The sequence below is a fragment of the Pteropus alecto genome, unplaced genomic scaffold (genome assembly GCF_000325575.1).
Source record: "Pteropus alecto unplaced genomic scaffold, ASM32557v1 scaffold202, whole genome shotgun sequence".
NCBI classification, from domain to species: domain Eukaryota; kingdom Metazoa; phylum Chordata; class Mammalia; order Chiroptera; family Pteropodidae; genus Pteropus; species Pteropus alecto.
The window spans coordinates 1,906,027-1,921,526 of record NW_006432451.1 but is presented as its reverse complement, the minus strand read 5'-3'; the positions used below and the strand labels follow the sequence as shown (position 1 = coordinate 1,921,526).

Genomic DNA, 15,500 nt, shown 5'->3' with positions numbered 1-15,500 from the left:
GCGGGGCTGGACAGAGCAGGGGCGGGGGCAGCGGGGCCTGCGGGGAACTGGGACTGCGCGGGTTGGGAAGGCAAGGGGGGGCCTTCCCGAGCAGGGCGGGAACGGTTCGAAAGCCCTCTCCTGGAGCGACGGCGGCGGCGGCGGGGAAGAAGGCGGGTGAGGGGGGGAGCTGAAAAGCGAGGACCCCCTCCCGCAGCCGCCATCTTGTTTCCCCCCAGCCCTGGAAGCCGAGCCGCTGAGCCCCGCCCCCGCCACGCTCTCCAATTGGCCAGGCTTGAGGCGAGTTCCACCCCCTGAGCGTCCCTTTCCACCCCGGTTTCCCCTGACGGACAGATGAGGTGGCCAATGGGCACTCGGCTCTGCCCCGCTCGTTCGCTGGCGCTAGCTTTCTCCGTCTTGGGGTCGGACTTCGCCTCAGTCTGTCTCTGGCGCGCTCGCCCCCTCCCCTTTGGGAAGGTGGTGTTATTCCCTCCTTTCTCCTCCGAAGGGTCAGGATTCTTCTGGAAGAGGTGCCCCTTTAAAGTGGCAGGAGTCTTGTCTGGGGTCCACGTCTCATGAGTATCTCGTGGGGTACAGGGGGTACCATCTAATTGCAGAAACTCATTTTTCTGGAACCTGAGTGGGGTGGATGACCGGGGTCTCAGCGAATAACGAAAAGACCTCTGCGGGTGTTAGAGATATTTGGAGGTGTGTATGTGGGAAGGGCTGTGGGGGATGAGAAACTCCCGCCAAAAAACTAAGCTCCTTGTGGGCGAAACTCATTTCATTTTACTCAGCAGCAGCCCTTTCCTTTTAGAGTTTGCCCCCCAGAGTCTGGAGGCTTGAGTAGGACAGAAGCGGTCTCCCTAGATACTTGCTGCTTGATGGAGAGATACATGAGCTGCTGGGGAGTAACAGGAATGATTTAGAGGGGCTTTAACAAAGGTGGGGGCCATAGCCTCTCTAGACTATGTCAAGTTATTACTGAGGTAGATTTTCACACCTCTGCTAGGGTCTCAGTGCCCTTGAGGGATTGGGGGCCACAAAGCAAGTCTTTTGGCCCTGGCTACCCCCAGGGAGTTGGCATCTGTAGGGCAAGTAGTGGTTCAAGGGCCTCTGGAACCTGGACAGAATTGCTGGAATGATTCTGTTTCCTTGGCTTCAAATGGGTGGCTCTCTCCCTGGCACTGCTCCTCAGCCACATTGTTTTTTGTTTGTTTCAGTCACACTTTGGGATTGGATGGCCTTTTAAATAAGGATGTTAATTATACCTTATTAACAAATAGCAACCCTTAAGAGGTAGATTTCATTGATTTAATTTTATTGATGGAATATGGAGGCACAGAGATTAAATGACTTTCTTCAGATCATACAGGGCCAAAAGTAGAACCTAGATTGCTTCAGAGCCTCTTTTTGTATGAGACAATGGTATCTCTGTGGTATTCTTACCTCCTAGTGAGATGAGTTGAGCAGGTTAGGAGATCTGGGTTTGAATTGTAGCTTTTACTAGTTTGGGGTTGAGTGACAACTTTCTGAGCTTTTGTTTCTTCATCTGTAAAATGGATATGATAATATCTATTCTGCCTCCCAAACTAGTTTTGAGAAATATTAAAAATAAAAGGGCTTTGTAGTTTGTAAAAATATGCTAATCATTACCATAACCACTTTATGGATAAAGATCCTGTAACCAAGATGACAAAACTATTTTTCTTCTTGAATTCCTTTCCTTGTTCATACCCTTTCAAGTCTCTGCCCACACCTCAGGGCACCATATCCCCAAAGTTCTTTCCTTGTTGTCATGGCCTCAGTAACTGCCTACCACAGGTCCTTTGAGCTTGTCATAGTTCCCTCCATGTAGAGAATGATGTGGGAAACTTTAGGGCTTTCTCTATGCTGCACGAGGGTGGACTAGATGTAAGTATTTGGGAGGAGAGGGACTTTTGAGGTAACAATGTATTGAGAGTTTACCTCAGGTATTGCCCCAGTCACCTTGGCCTTAGGTCTAATGAGGGTCCCAGATAGGTCACTTAAAACTTCAGTGCCACTTGGGGCTGCTTCCAGAGCTTCTGCTTAGAGATATACTAGCCAGTGCATCCTGAATGCTGCCTTTTGCAAAGAAAACCCTGAATACTGTAGTTCGAAGTCCTTAGACTGCATGAGATAGACATTTCCTGTGCCATCACACCTTCTCCCTATGCATAATCAGGGGATAGGGTTTCTGGTCATGGTAGGAGGGCTGTAGACTTGTGAATTTTTGATCCTTTGTTGGGGTCACTGTTCATGTCCAAAGCTTGAAAGTGGACGCTGTCCTTTTCTGAAGCTTTGCTGACCTTGTTGGGGTCACTGTTCATGTCCAAAGCTTGAAAGTCCTTTTCTGAAGCTTTGCTGACCCTCTCCTTTTCAACATACTTAGCTGTCCCACAGCCTTATGTAGATCATTAAAACATTAGATCTCTCCCCATGTTGCATTATAATGCTTTGTTTACTTTTCTGTTCCTTCTTCATTCAAACAGAACTCCTAGGAGACAGGGATCATGTTTGATTTCTCCTTTCATTTAAGTAATATTTACTGAGTACTTACTTAGGGACCAGGCACCATTCCAGGTGCTGGGGATATAGCAGTGAACAAGACAGGTAAAAATCCTTCCCCTCATGGAGCTTACATTCTAGTGGAAGGAAGCAAATGTACATGATAAATAGGTAAATTAGCATAGTAAAAGATGGTGAGTGTTATAGTGAAAGATAAAGCAAGATGAAAGATTGCTGGTGGGAGAAAGGGATTTGCAATTTTAGATAGAGTGGTCAGGAAAGGTCTCACCGAGAATTGATGTTTGTGGGAAGACTTAAAGGAGCAAACTATGTGGACATGTGAGGGGCAGGATGCTCAGACAGAGGGAACAGCCAGTCTTGGTGGCTGCTTGATCAGATGGAAGGGTGAATGAATGCTCATGGTCTCCTGGCTTTCTCTCCTTAGGCTTGTCCCCTTGTTTCCCAGGTGCCATGAGGAAGCCTCGATGCCGAGGGCCGGCGTTCCCCATCCCCCTACAGTCTCAAGTGCTCACCCACTCGGGAAACCCTGACATATGCCCAGGCCCAACGGATTGTTGAGGTGGACATTGATGGACGTCTGCATCGAATCAGCATCTATGACCCACTCAAGATCATCACAGAGGATGAGCTGACCGCCCAGGATATCACCGAATGCAATAGTAACAAGGAAAACAGTGAACAGCCTCAGTTCCCTGGCAAGTCCAAAAAACCCTCATCCAAGGGCAAAAAGAAGGAGTCCTGCTCCAAGCATGCGTCCGGCACTTCCTTCCACCTCCCGCAGCCCAGCTTCCGCATGGTAGACTCAGGCAGTCAACCAGAAGCACCTCCGCTGCCTGCTGCCTACTACCGCTACATCGAGAAGCCGCCTGAAGACCTGGATGCAGAGGTAGAGTATGACATGGATGAGGAGGACCTTGCCTGGCTGGACATGGTGAATGAGAAGCGGCGAGTAGATGGGCACAGTTTGGTGTCAGCAGACACCTTTGAGCTGCTGGTGGACCGGCTTGAGAAGGAGTCATACTTGGAGAGTCGCAGTAGTGGGGCCCAACAGTCACTCATTGATGAAGATGCCTTCTGCTGTGTGTGCCTGGATGATGAATGCCACAATAGCAATGTCATTCTCTTCTGTGACATTTGCAACTTGGCTGTACACCAGGAATGCTATGGTGTCCCCTACATCCCTGAGGGTCAGTGGCTCTGCCGCTGCTGCCTTCAGTCTCCCTCCCGGCCTGTGGATTGCATCCTCTGCCCCAATAAAGGTGGCGCCTTCAAACAGACCAGTGATGGGCACTGGGCCCACGTGGTGTGTGCTATCTGGATCCCCGAAGTCTGCTTTGCTAACACCGTGTTCCTGGAGCCCATTGAGGGCATTGACAACATCCCGCCTGCCCGCTGGAAACTAACCTGCTATATATGCAAGCAGAAGGGGCTGGGTGCAGCCATCCAGTGCCATAAGGTAAACTGCTACACAGCCTTCCATGTGACGTGTGCACAGCGGGCTGGGCTCTTTATGAAGATTGAACCCATGCGTGAGACCAGCCTCAATGGAACCATCTTCACAGTGCGCAAGACTGCCTACTGTGAGGCCCACTCACCACCAGGGGCTGCCACTGCTAGGAGGAAGGGTGACTCCCCCGGAAGCCTCAGTGAGGCTGGAGATGAGGAAGGGCTGAAAGAGGGATGTGGGGAGGAGGAAGAGAAGGAAGAGGTGGAAGAGGAGGAGGAAGGTGAAGGCCAGGGCGGAGTAGGCAGCCCCCTCAAGGGAGTGCCCAAGAAGAACAAGATGACTTTGAAGCAGAAGATCAAGAAGGAGCCAGAGGAAGTGGGTCGAGACACACCCTCCACTGTCCCCTTGGTCACTGTCGCTCAGATACCCTCTTACAGGTGAGCCTGCCCTGAGGGCTCCCTAGGGACTCATGGTTTCTTCTTGGGCTGGTGTTGGCCCTGAGCCAGGCCTCCTTCCCCAAGCACTGTTGGTGAACATCTGTTCTCTTCTGTGCCCTCAAATTTCTCCTTTGGACCCTGGGCTTGCCTAGCCTGATTTGTGATTTTGATTGTGTCCTTAGAACAATGTATTTCCTTTGGTTCGAGGTGAGACAAACATTTCAAATTGTTTATAAACTCAGGAAGTGATGTCTAAGGCAGTATTTTTCAACAGGGGCACAGATGGCATTTTGGACAAGATAATTCTTCATTATTAGGACTGTCCCATGCATTTCTATATGTTTAGCATCGCTGGTCTTTGTGCCAGTTGCATCCACTCCCTTATTGCCTGGTTTTTGTCACGACCTCAAACATTCCCCACATGTTTCCAAAAACCCCTACAGTGATATAGCTACTTCTGACAACTGTTTCTCAATTAAAGGTTTCTGCTGTCCCGAAAGCTTGGTCTTGGGAATGATGGGGACAGTGTGTGAGGGGGCGGTGGCATTAGGGGCACATGCTAGTCCTCTTGAGAAGCTTTTAGATTTAGGAGAAAGAGGATCACTCAGTTTAGCTGTGTAACTAAGCCACCTTAACCCCTACTGAGTGTGTAGAGAGACCAGTGTACCTTGTAAACCATCAGAGAGGTAGCTGGAGCTGTTGGAGGTATGGGAGGTTGGCAGAAAAGCAAGAGACGGAAGATTTTCCAGTGGGGGCTCATCTCAGAAGTAATGCACATTAATAAGTATATAGGGTTAGAGTAGGAAGGAATCTTGGAGATTATTCATCTAATATTCATCTAATGTAGTCCTTACACCTTCTCCCACACCCCCAGATGAAGAAACTGCGGCCACGGGAGGTAAAGTTGTTCATTCCTTTATTCATTCAATGAGATATTTATTGAGCACTTACTATATGCCAAGTCCTGTTCTAAGGGCTGGAACTAGGTGGAAAAGTGGCAGATTCTGGACCCCAAGCTGGAGTTCATGATGCCTCTAGGTTCTGTACCTGCTGTTTGTCTCTCTTGATGAGAGGGATTGGGAGAAAGAAGTACTGGAGGGTAGTGGAGAATGAGTTCTATGAGGGGAACAGGCAACCAGACTTGTCAGTCTGGGAAGAAAATAAGAGCAGAGAAGGTCAGGAGGGCAAGGCTCTTGTTGCAAACCATGGCTTGAGTTAGAATTTAGTCAACTGGAAGTGTATCTTTTAGTCACAGCTGTTCTACGTAACCCTCTTCTCTGAGGTGAGTGGTTGAATGCTTAGCCCCTACCTGTAGGGTGGTTTTGTGCTGGGCTTGACTTTTGTCCTGTCTGCTCTTGTGTCTCTTGAAAAGGCCAGCATGGCATGCTGGCTTAGAACCAGACAGATCTGCATTTGATCCTGCTTCTTTCATTAACTACCTGTGTGACCTTTGACAAGTTACTTAACTTCTTTAATCCTTAGTATATTTATTTGCAAATGCATCTACTGTCATATGGTTGTTGTGAGAAATAAATAATAAAAATAAAGCACTTAGCATAGTGCCTGGCAAATAGTAAGTGCTCAATAAATGGTGGCTGCTGCTGCTGCTATTTTGTTATTATTCTTTTTCTTACCTGCACAAATGCTATTGGGACCTTCCATGCCAAGAGGTTGTAGAGGGAGGGGGCTGCCTGCATCTGGGCAGGTGTGCTTGGCATGGGCGTTGGTGGGGGAATCTGTCCTTTGGGGAAAGGCTTAGGCCTTGATTTTGTAAGCTTGGCTTTGGGGCAGGAAAGTCTGACCATAGAAAGACATAAGGCCAAGGTGAGCAATATCCAGTCCAAGATGCCTGTCCTTCATAGGTTCTTCCTTCTTGTTTAGCCATGCTTATTGTCCTTTCAGTAGAGTGAGATGAAAACGAAAGCACTGGAAACACCACAGGAGCACTGAGGCCTTGATTACCTGGTGGATAACCAATTATGGAACACAGCATGGTATAGCAGAGAGATCGTGGATTCAAATCCCACCCAGCTCTATCATCTTATTAGCTGCAGTAGTGACTTTGACCATTTATTCAGCCTCTGTTCCTAAACTGCCTTTCCATCTTCTGTAACATGGGAATAATGATACCCACCTTATGGTATGGACATGAGGACAGAGATTGTAGGCTTTTATTAACTCTTTTCTACCTCTTTCTCCCACATATCACTGGCTTAAAACCTGACCTTAAAACTTCTCTTCTGGGGTAGTTTAGCCAGCTAAGTTTTCAGATTCTCCATCCTCTTATACATTTATATTCATTTTTTTTTTTTTAATTTGGTTCAGAATTGGACATTTTTAGGCTGCTGAGGTTTTTAATGAAAAATCTGAAATCAGACAAACCTAAGGAGTTGCATTTGGGCTCAGAAGCCTGCACTGCTCCTACTAGTTTTCCTTCTGTCTTGGCTATGGACTACTCCCTGGTCTGGTGGGAGCCTCAGCCACAGAAAATAGTGACCACATTGCCCATAGTTTACTCAAGTTCCTGTTCTCTTTTGCTGCCTTTATCAGGAGAAGGCTGGGAGTGTTGGGTCACAGGCCTGTTTCTCAGGAGTCCAGACCACAGGAAACAGGGTTTCTGGGAGAGGGTTCTTTTGGAAAATTGGGACTGCAGTGCAGGAGGTAGAAAGTCAAGTGAAATATGCTGAAGCTGCTTAACTTTGCTGTCCTTTTCAAGCATTCCTCTGAGGTGAGGCATTTGGCTACTTTATTCTGTCTTCCTTTATAAGGTTCAGAAGTGAACCTGGGTCTGAATAGGAGGCTATAATCTGGGCTGCCTACTGACCCTGTCTTTCACTTCCCTGTGCCTCTACTCAAGGTTGAACAAGATCTGTAGTGGTCTCTCCTTTCAGAGGAAAAACCAGTTCATGCAGCGGCTTCACAACTACTGGCTGTTGAAACGGCAGGCACGGAATGGTGTCCCCCTCATCAGGCGCCTGCACTCCCACCTGCAGTCCCAAAGAAATGCCGAGCAGGTAGGTGAAATGGTGATTCGAAAGTGGTGGAGTAAAGGAGGTGGAGAGTGGAGGAGAAGGAGTGATGGTTGGGGCATTCCTCCCGAGCCCTTGTCGAGCCTTTGCCTCCATCCTCTCACTTCTTTTCCAGAAACAGCCTGCAGCACTACAGAGCTCTTTAGATCAGATAGCTTCTCCTGGATGGGAAAGGCTTGATTTTGGAGCAAATTCTAGGGGAGAGTGGAAAGCAACCCCAACTTTCTGTATATGTCGGGAAAATCGTTTAGATGTGGCAGAAAGAAAAAAGTGGGTTGAATGAGAGCCAGGCAGCCACATTGTATGAATTAGGAAAAGGCACACTTTCTTCAAGACACTATACTGCTATCTGCCAAAACATGTTTCACAGAAAATATACAATTTACCATCTAAGTTGGAGAGCACTGCCTGCACAGTTGTAGTGTCCTTTTAGCCACTAGCAACTGGAGTTGCTACATGTTTAGTGTTTTCTGAGAAGGTAGAGGCCTCCCAAGAGACTTTTTAAATCATCTTTAGTTCCCTCTCCCTCTTTACTTGCTCCTTTATTTCTGCCTTTAAGTATTCCCACACTGCTACTCCAGAGATGAAGCAAGCCTTCACATGACAATGGTGCCCTCTGTGTTCTGTCTGATTTCACTTTTGTCTTTTGTAACTAAAGTCTTGAAGTGCACGTCTGTATCTGGTCCCTCCTCAAAATGGTCCACATGCTCTCCTGAAGGCTCCCCTCCAACATCAGCAACTGCCTCCCAGTCCAACAAGTCTTTCTTCAGATTCTTACTTTAATGACCATTGAGCTACATTTGACACCATGATCACATTGTCCTAGAGCTTCTCTGTGACACCATTTTCTACCTCCTACACCCCCACAGACTGCACCCTGTGCCCGTCCCACTTCGTATTCCTTAATGATAACATTTCCAGGAGCTCTATTGCTTGCCTGTTAGCCTGGAGTAGTTGTTCACTCTCATTGTTTTAAATAATGTGGCAGTAGCTCTTAAGTTTATCTTCCTTCTTCTCAGTAAATGCACTTCCCCATTGTTGTCATGAAACCTTCTCCCTCCTGGCCTCAGATATTCCCCACCTTAGAGTTATTTTTGCCTCTTCCCTCCATAACAAGCTACAGTTAATTATCCCCTGAGCTCTTTGGAGAAATTTATCAGAATATGGCCTTTTGTCTCCATTCTCCAGTTACCCTGTTCACCCATGTCATCTTAATTTCAACAATAGCTTTCTAGGTTGTCACTAACCCTTAATTCTTATTTTGCACTATAACTGATAATGACTTACATACCATTTTCCATCCTGTCACTTCTTTTCCAGAATATATTCCCTCTCTCTAGGCAGGCCATGTCTAGGCTCTTTTGCCTGGCATTTGAGGCTTCTTGTCAGCTGGATCCTGGGTCTTCCTTGGCTTTTGTGGTTCTTCAGCCTCTCTGCTCTGGCCAGCCCATTTTTCTCACCAAGCAAAGAATCACTAATTCTGTCTCCACACTTCTGTTCTCTGGTCCCTTTGGTTCCAAAAGAGGCCGGCTTTATTGCTTTAGTCATCCATGTCCATCACTACATGTGAAAAACCTAGTAAGATTGCCTCTCCCAGGAAGCCTTTCCTCACCTTACCCAGCTCACTCAGATCCTCTCTATTTTCTATCCTCTCTCAGCATTTTATATTCAGTCTATCTGATCAGTTTTTGTTGTCTTTATGCTACTACCCCCTTGTGTATCCAAGTCTGAGCCTCTTCCTTCCCCCAACCACACTATAACCTCTTCTAGGACGGGAGTCATGTTTTAGGTGGTAGTGGTTGTGTTTTAAAATATGTTCAGGTCAGTCAGTATAAGCTCATAGTAAGAATACTTTGTTTTCTAGACAAGTCGAAGCTCTAGGGTGAAAGTCCTTTCACCTCAAGGTGTCTGTTAGTTTCCTTTGGAAATTCTTTCCAGCCCTGAGGGGCACAGCTGTTCTAGTTTCCCCAAGGTTAAGGTGAAGCAGCAGTGGTTATTGTGCAGCAATGAAGAAACATTGTTATAAGGTCAGGGAAGCACAGGAGGAAGGATGGGGTGGAGAGGGAGTGGAAGGGCTCTCAGGGACTGTGGCTCAAGGAAGGGATTGGGGCTCTTACTTGCCGAGGCCCGATGAAGCTTGAACAGGGAGAGGATTTTACACCTAGCTCCTTCCTTTCCCTTCCCTACTGCAGCGAGAGCAGGACGAAAAAACAAGTGCAGTGAAGGAGGAGCTGAAATACTGGCAGAAGCTCCGGCACGACTTGGAACGGGCGCGATTGCTTATTGAACTGATTCGGAAAAGAGAGAAGCTCAAGAGGGAGCAGGTGAGGAAGAACTCTGAGCCTTAGGGCTCTTGTTCAAGAACTTTTTCTTCTGTCAGTATGTTATAGGGAGACCTGGAGCCTCTGCCTAGTGCCAACTTTTTTCCTTTCCTGCCCAGCACTATGAGCTCCAAGGCCTGCATACTCTGCATTGGGTGTATTGCTACTGTGTTGTAACTGGGGTTCGGCTTCTGGTGGCCTCAAGCATAAGCTTGTTATCATATGCCTGAGCCCATCTCTGGAGTTTCTGACCCAGGGACTCTTAGGGGAAGCCAGGCCTTGAGTATTTTCAAAAGCTTCTCAGAGCATTCTGACAGGCATCACCTCTGGCCTGGGGACTTCTAAGAGTTCTCAGTTGGCCCTTAAACACTTATGTTCCTGAATCATTTAATTTTTTCAACCTCTAGAGGAAATTCTAGGCCTCTGAGCATGGAGACTATTGAGATAGGTAGTGTAGCATAGAGGTTAGGAATATGAACTGTGACACCAGACTGCCTGGGTTTGAATCCTGGCTCTGCCACTTACTACTTGTGTGACATTGAGTAAGTTGCTTAATCTCCTTATACCTCAGTTTCCTCAATTATAAAATGAGGGTAATAATAGAACCTACCTCATAAGGTAGTTTGTGAGGATTAGATGATTTGTATATATAAAGAGCATAGAACAGTGCTCGGCACATAGGGGTTATAGGGTCAGCTGCTATCATCATTATTGCTATTGATATTCTTTGTTTCCCTGAAGTGTCTACTGTAAGTGCTGTACACGTGGCAGAGAGCAAATACTATTAATTGAATGGATGATGAGCCAAAACTGTTCTCTCTGGTTCAGGAACAGCAGCTGTTACACGCATGCTTCAAAGGCCTGGGTTAAAGATGTTCCTTTCCATCTTTCTCCAAACTCCCGCTTCACTGTTCAGCTCCAGCATGATCCCTTCTCTTGTAGGCCTATAGCCTGAGTTTCCACTTATGAGAGTGGACAGCTCTTGCCATATTTAGCATAGATGGCTGTGGAAAACATCTAAGGACTTTCTCTGTGGATTCAAACTGTCTGTGCCATGCCAGGCCTGGTTCCACAGCTGGGCCTTTCTTCCTGCCTCTAGTTCAGAGAAATGAAAGAGAAAAGGAAGCAGGCAGGCCTCTTTTGATGTAGCCAAGAGGCAGGAACTTTTCATAGTCTAATCTATGGCTTCCCAATTTTTTCACATTAGGGCGCACATAGAAAATAACATTTGTACAGCATACTACTTACTGTAAATACATGCAGCTGCTTGCTGCCTGAGGGGGTGAGCCTGGAAGCCCTGGTTGCTCTGGCCAATCCAGACACACCAAGGGCCAACAGGATCAATATCTCAGCACATTAGGTGGGAATTCTAGCCCAAGGAACATTTTATATCATGAGTGTGCTCCTTGGACTGTCAGACCTGTGTTCAAATCTTGTCTCTGTTCTTTTCCAGCGGGGTGACCTTGGGCAAATGACAAATCATTATACTCTTCCCAAACCTCAGATTCCATATTTGTAAAATGAGGATAGTAAGTTTCTCCTTCAGGGTTATTGTGATTAACTGAGGTACTATAGAGAGGCAGTGTGGCATATCTGTGAAGAGCACACACTGGAACCAGACCATCCGGGACTGAGTCCCAGCTCTGCCCCTTATTAGCTGTGTGACCTTGGGCCAGTCAGTTACTTAGTCTCTCTTTGTCTCAGTTTCCTTTTTGTAAAATATCTCTTCTGTACCTACCCCATGTACTTACTTATATTACATAAAATGCTTAGAATATTACTTGGCATTTAGTAAGGACTATAAACGTGTTAACTGTTATAACAGTTGACCCTTGAACAATGCGTGAATTTGGGGTGCCTACCCCCTGTGCAGTTTAAAATCTGCATGTAACTTTTGACTCCCCCAAAACTTAACTACTGATAGCTTATTGTTTGACCAGAAGCCTTACTGACAACATAAATACATTTTCTGTTATATGTATTATATACTGTATTCTTACAATAAAGTAAGCTAGAGAAAAAATGTTATTAAGAAAATCATAAGGAAGAGAAAATATATTTATAGTATTTCTTGGGAAAATTTGCATATAAGCAGACCCGCTCAATTCAAACCCATGTTGTTCAAGGGTCAGCTGTATAATTGACCCTTGAACAATGTAGGTTTGAATTGAGCGGGTCTGCTTAATTCAAAAGTAATAGTTATTATTACTTTAAGTTTTGGTATGATGCTTGATACATAGGAGACATCCACATAATGGCAGTTGCTATTATTTCTAGGCTGTGGGTTGGGTGATAGCTCCTCATAAACTGGTCAGCTTAACATCCTATGAAAATATGTTTTGCATGATTGATAAAAGTCAAGTTTATCAAGAAAAAATTCAGTGCCTCTTGGCAGGAATTGGGGGGTGTCCTGATCTCTCCCCACCTAACCCACAGATCAAGGTCCAGCAGGCTGCCATGGAGCTGGAGCTGATGCCATTCAACGTTCTGCTGAGGACAACACTGGACTTGCTGCAGGAGAAGGATCCTGCACACATCTTCGCTGAACCCGTCAACCTGAGTGAGGCAAGTCTCCCCCCCAGCCATTTCCTAAATAGTGAGCCCCTCTTGAACTGCAAACAGGGTCTGAGTAGGCCCAGAGGGGATTGGGCCTCAGGATGTACAAAACCTGGGGGTGTCTGACAAGGCTAGTAGACTTACCCATGGTGAGGGGTCAGCAGGTTAGGGTGGGCCAGGGCCCTGGGGCTCTGAGTGAGCCTGGCATGGCCAAACCAGAAAACAGGGAGGCAACAGTGTCGGTGACGGGTATGCCTGTTTGGCTAGTAAATGGTTGTTGTAATTGTACAGGTTTTATATGTTTAGGTTCCAGATTACCTGGAATTCATATCCAAGCCAATGGATTTTTCTACTATGAGGCGGAAGCTGGAGTCCCATCTGTACCGCACCTTGGAGGAGTTTGAGGAGGACTTTAACCTTATAGTTACCAACTGCATGAAGTATAATGCTAAAGACACAATTTTCCACCGAGCAGCTGTCCGCCTACGGGACCTGGGAGGGGCCATCCTGCGGCATGCCCGGCGGCAGGCAGAGAACATCGGCTATGACCCCGAGAGGGGCACCCACCTGCCTGAGTCACCCAAATTGGAGGACTTTTACCGCTTTTCCTGGGAAGACGGTGAGAAGCCTGGATGGGTGGGGAGGAGAGGGGCCAGGCTGAGGCACAGGGACAGAGCTCAGAGAGCCAGGGATCAGGATGGGCCTTGGGGCTATAGAAGCAAAGCTGAGGGTAGGCACAGGCTGGAATATACCTGCTTGTGGCCAGAATAGTTTCAAGGATTAAAATTTAATTCACTGAGTACTTCTTGAATGGTAGGAAAGGGAAATCAGGTAGTAGCTGTCTATTTGAAAAGCTAAAGCTTCACCGGGTCTTTCTCCCCTGGACCCCCTCTGTGTGGCATTGGAGCATGGGGCAGGCGGAGTGCAATCCTGGTGTACGTCTGGCTCATTCAGAAGAGTGCAGATAGAGGACCAAAAATGGAATTGCCTCTGAGCCCCATGCTCTGCCTACCCCTGCTCTCTGCTTCTCGATGCCAACAACCAAACAGTCACTCGGGCCGGGGGATTGCCTCGTGCCTGTTCCATGGAGCCCGTAATCACGACTGTGAACTACTTCCTGCAGATGTTTCCCAGATTCTGACCTTGTCCCTGTGTCTGCCCTCTGGGCAGCAGTAGAAGCCACTGGCCCAGGCATTCCAGGAGAATATTTTGCATCCAAAGGATTCAGCCCTTCCCCTTGCCCTGAGCTGGGCAGGTCCTTCAGCCCCTTCTGTCCTCCCTTCTTCCTGGCAGTGGACAACATCCTCATCCCAGAGAACCGGGCCCATTTGTCCCCAGAGGTGCAGCTGAAGGAGCTGCTGGAGAAACTGGACCTAGTGAGTGCCATGCGGTCCAGTGGGGCCCGGACCCGCCGCGTCCGCTTGCTGCGCCGGGAGATCAATGCTCTTCGGCAGAAGCTGGCGCAGCCGCCACCACCACAGCCCCCTTCACTGAACAAGACTGTGTCCAACGGGGAGCTGCCAGCTGGGCCCCAGGAGGATGCTGCTGTGCTGGAGCAGGCTCCGCAGGAGGAGCCAGAAGACGATGAGGACAGAGGTGAGAGATAGTCATGAGGAGGCAGGGTAGGGAGTAAGGGTTAAACCGAAATCCCATAGTCGAATCATCCTTTCCTGAGTGTAGGTCTGATCTTTATGGGCAAGCAGAAGCCTTCAGAGGGGTTCACAGTTGTATGTGTACCCAGGAATGACATTCAAAACATTTAGCAATCGGTAGAGACCAAAATTGATTACTCAGAGTAGATATTGACCATTGTATTGGAGTTGGCTCCTGAGGTTCACTGATGTAGATATTTAGTTGCCAAATTGTGGGCATATTCATGGAGTTTCACATGCTGGGGCCCAGCAGCTGTTCACTAACCAGTAAAGAAGCATTTCAGTGTTTTGCACCTGACATAGTCTTATTACACATAGCAGTTAAACATCAGCTCATTTCATACCATCATGTAGAGAAGCTCTTAGAGCAGCTTAAATTGTGGTGTGGAGACACAGAAAAGAAGGATCCTAAACATGGTCTGGGCTCTCAAGCTACCTCATGGCTTTGACCCCAGCTGGTTGAGTCTGTAGGTCCATCCTAAGCAAAAAGGCCAGACTGCAAAAGACGGCTGGAGAAGTGATTCTCAGAGCTGCTTCCCATTCACCCTGCTTCACTGGGGACAGAATTGTCTCTTTGCTACCTGTCTTTGGATCTGAGCCTATGGCTTCGAAGGGCCTGCCATCCACATAGTTCAAAAGGTTGGGAGTTATCTCTAGAGGTTAGAGATGATTGCAAGGAATGGCCCATTTTAGGTTGGAAGAGAATAGGGGCATTGCTGAGAGGTCACATTTGGCATTAGAGGGCTTCATGTCCATTGCGATTCTTCTCAAGTCCTCATGTGGCAGATAGCATGCCACTGGTATCCCCACTCTTGGGCTTTGGCAGCACAGAGTCATGTACAGTGGTCCAGCTGCAACAGTTTCTCCTAGAGGGTTTCCAAACAAAATTCCCAGGGCTCACCTCCCAGAGATTCAGATTAGGGAAGTCTGGGATATATCTTAGAAATCTCAATTTTGAAAAATATCAAAATGGTAAGTGAATAGAGATGTTTGGAAATCACAGATTTAACTTACTTTGTCTCAGTTTTCCATATTTATAAACCTTTTCTTTCTGCTTGTCCTACTTGCTTCACTTGGGTGATAATGAAACAAAATACATTGAAAGGTGGGAAAACACTTGAGTCTAAAGAGAGTATAAAGAGACCCCTAATCTGCGAAGCTGAGACTTACTTAATTGATTGAACGGGGCTTTCAACTTTCTCGAGTGTAGAGCAATGGTTTGTAACCCTCACTTCATCACACCCACCTGGTAAGCATAAAGAAACAATATCCCATCTTTATAGGTTTGGTCTGGGATGGGACCTCGGCAGTGAAATTTTTAACCCATTTCTCATTTAGAAAAAAAGTACAACTTGCTGCCAACGTTCATTTAATTTTATATAAACACATTCTTCGAGGCTGAAACAAACAAATCTGACTGGTTTTCAATGTGAAAATAAAATATAAAAACTGTTCTTGGAGTTATTTCTAAACAACTTGTCTCTAATCCTAATGTAACAGAAATGTATACATAAATCGATTCATCATAT

At 46.9% G+C, this 15,500-nt stretch overlaps 1 protein-coding gene across 1 annotated transcript in view; it reads left to right on the top strand.

The window, feature by feature from the left end:
* Positions 1-15,500, top strand: part of BRPF3 (bromodomain and PHD finger containing 3) — a 39,187-nt gene that overhangs the window by 5,340 nt on the left and 18,347 nt on the right. The window contains exons 2-7 of the mRNA XM_006907429.3: positions 2,985-4,413; positions 7,271-7,427; positions 9,635-9,766; positions 12,200-12,328; positions 12,626-12,938; positions 13,613-13,915. Coding sequence (XP_006907491.1) covers positions 2,985-4,413; positions 7,271-7,427; positions 9,635-9,766; positions 12,200-12,328; positions 12,626-12,938; positions 13,613-13,915 — 2,463 coding nt within the window. The remainder of the gene's footprint in view (positions 1-2,984; positions 4,414-7,270; positions 7,428-9,634; positions 9,767-12,199; positions 12,329-12,625; positions 12,939-13,612; positions 13,916-15,500) is intronic.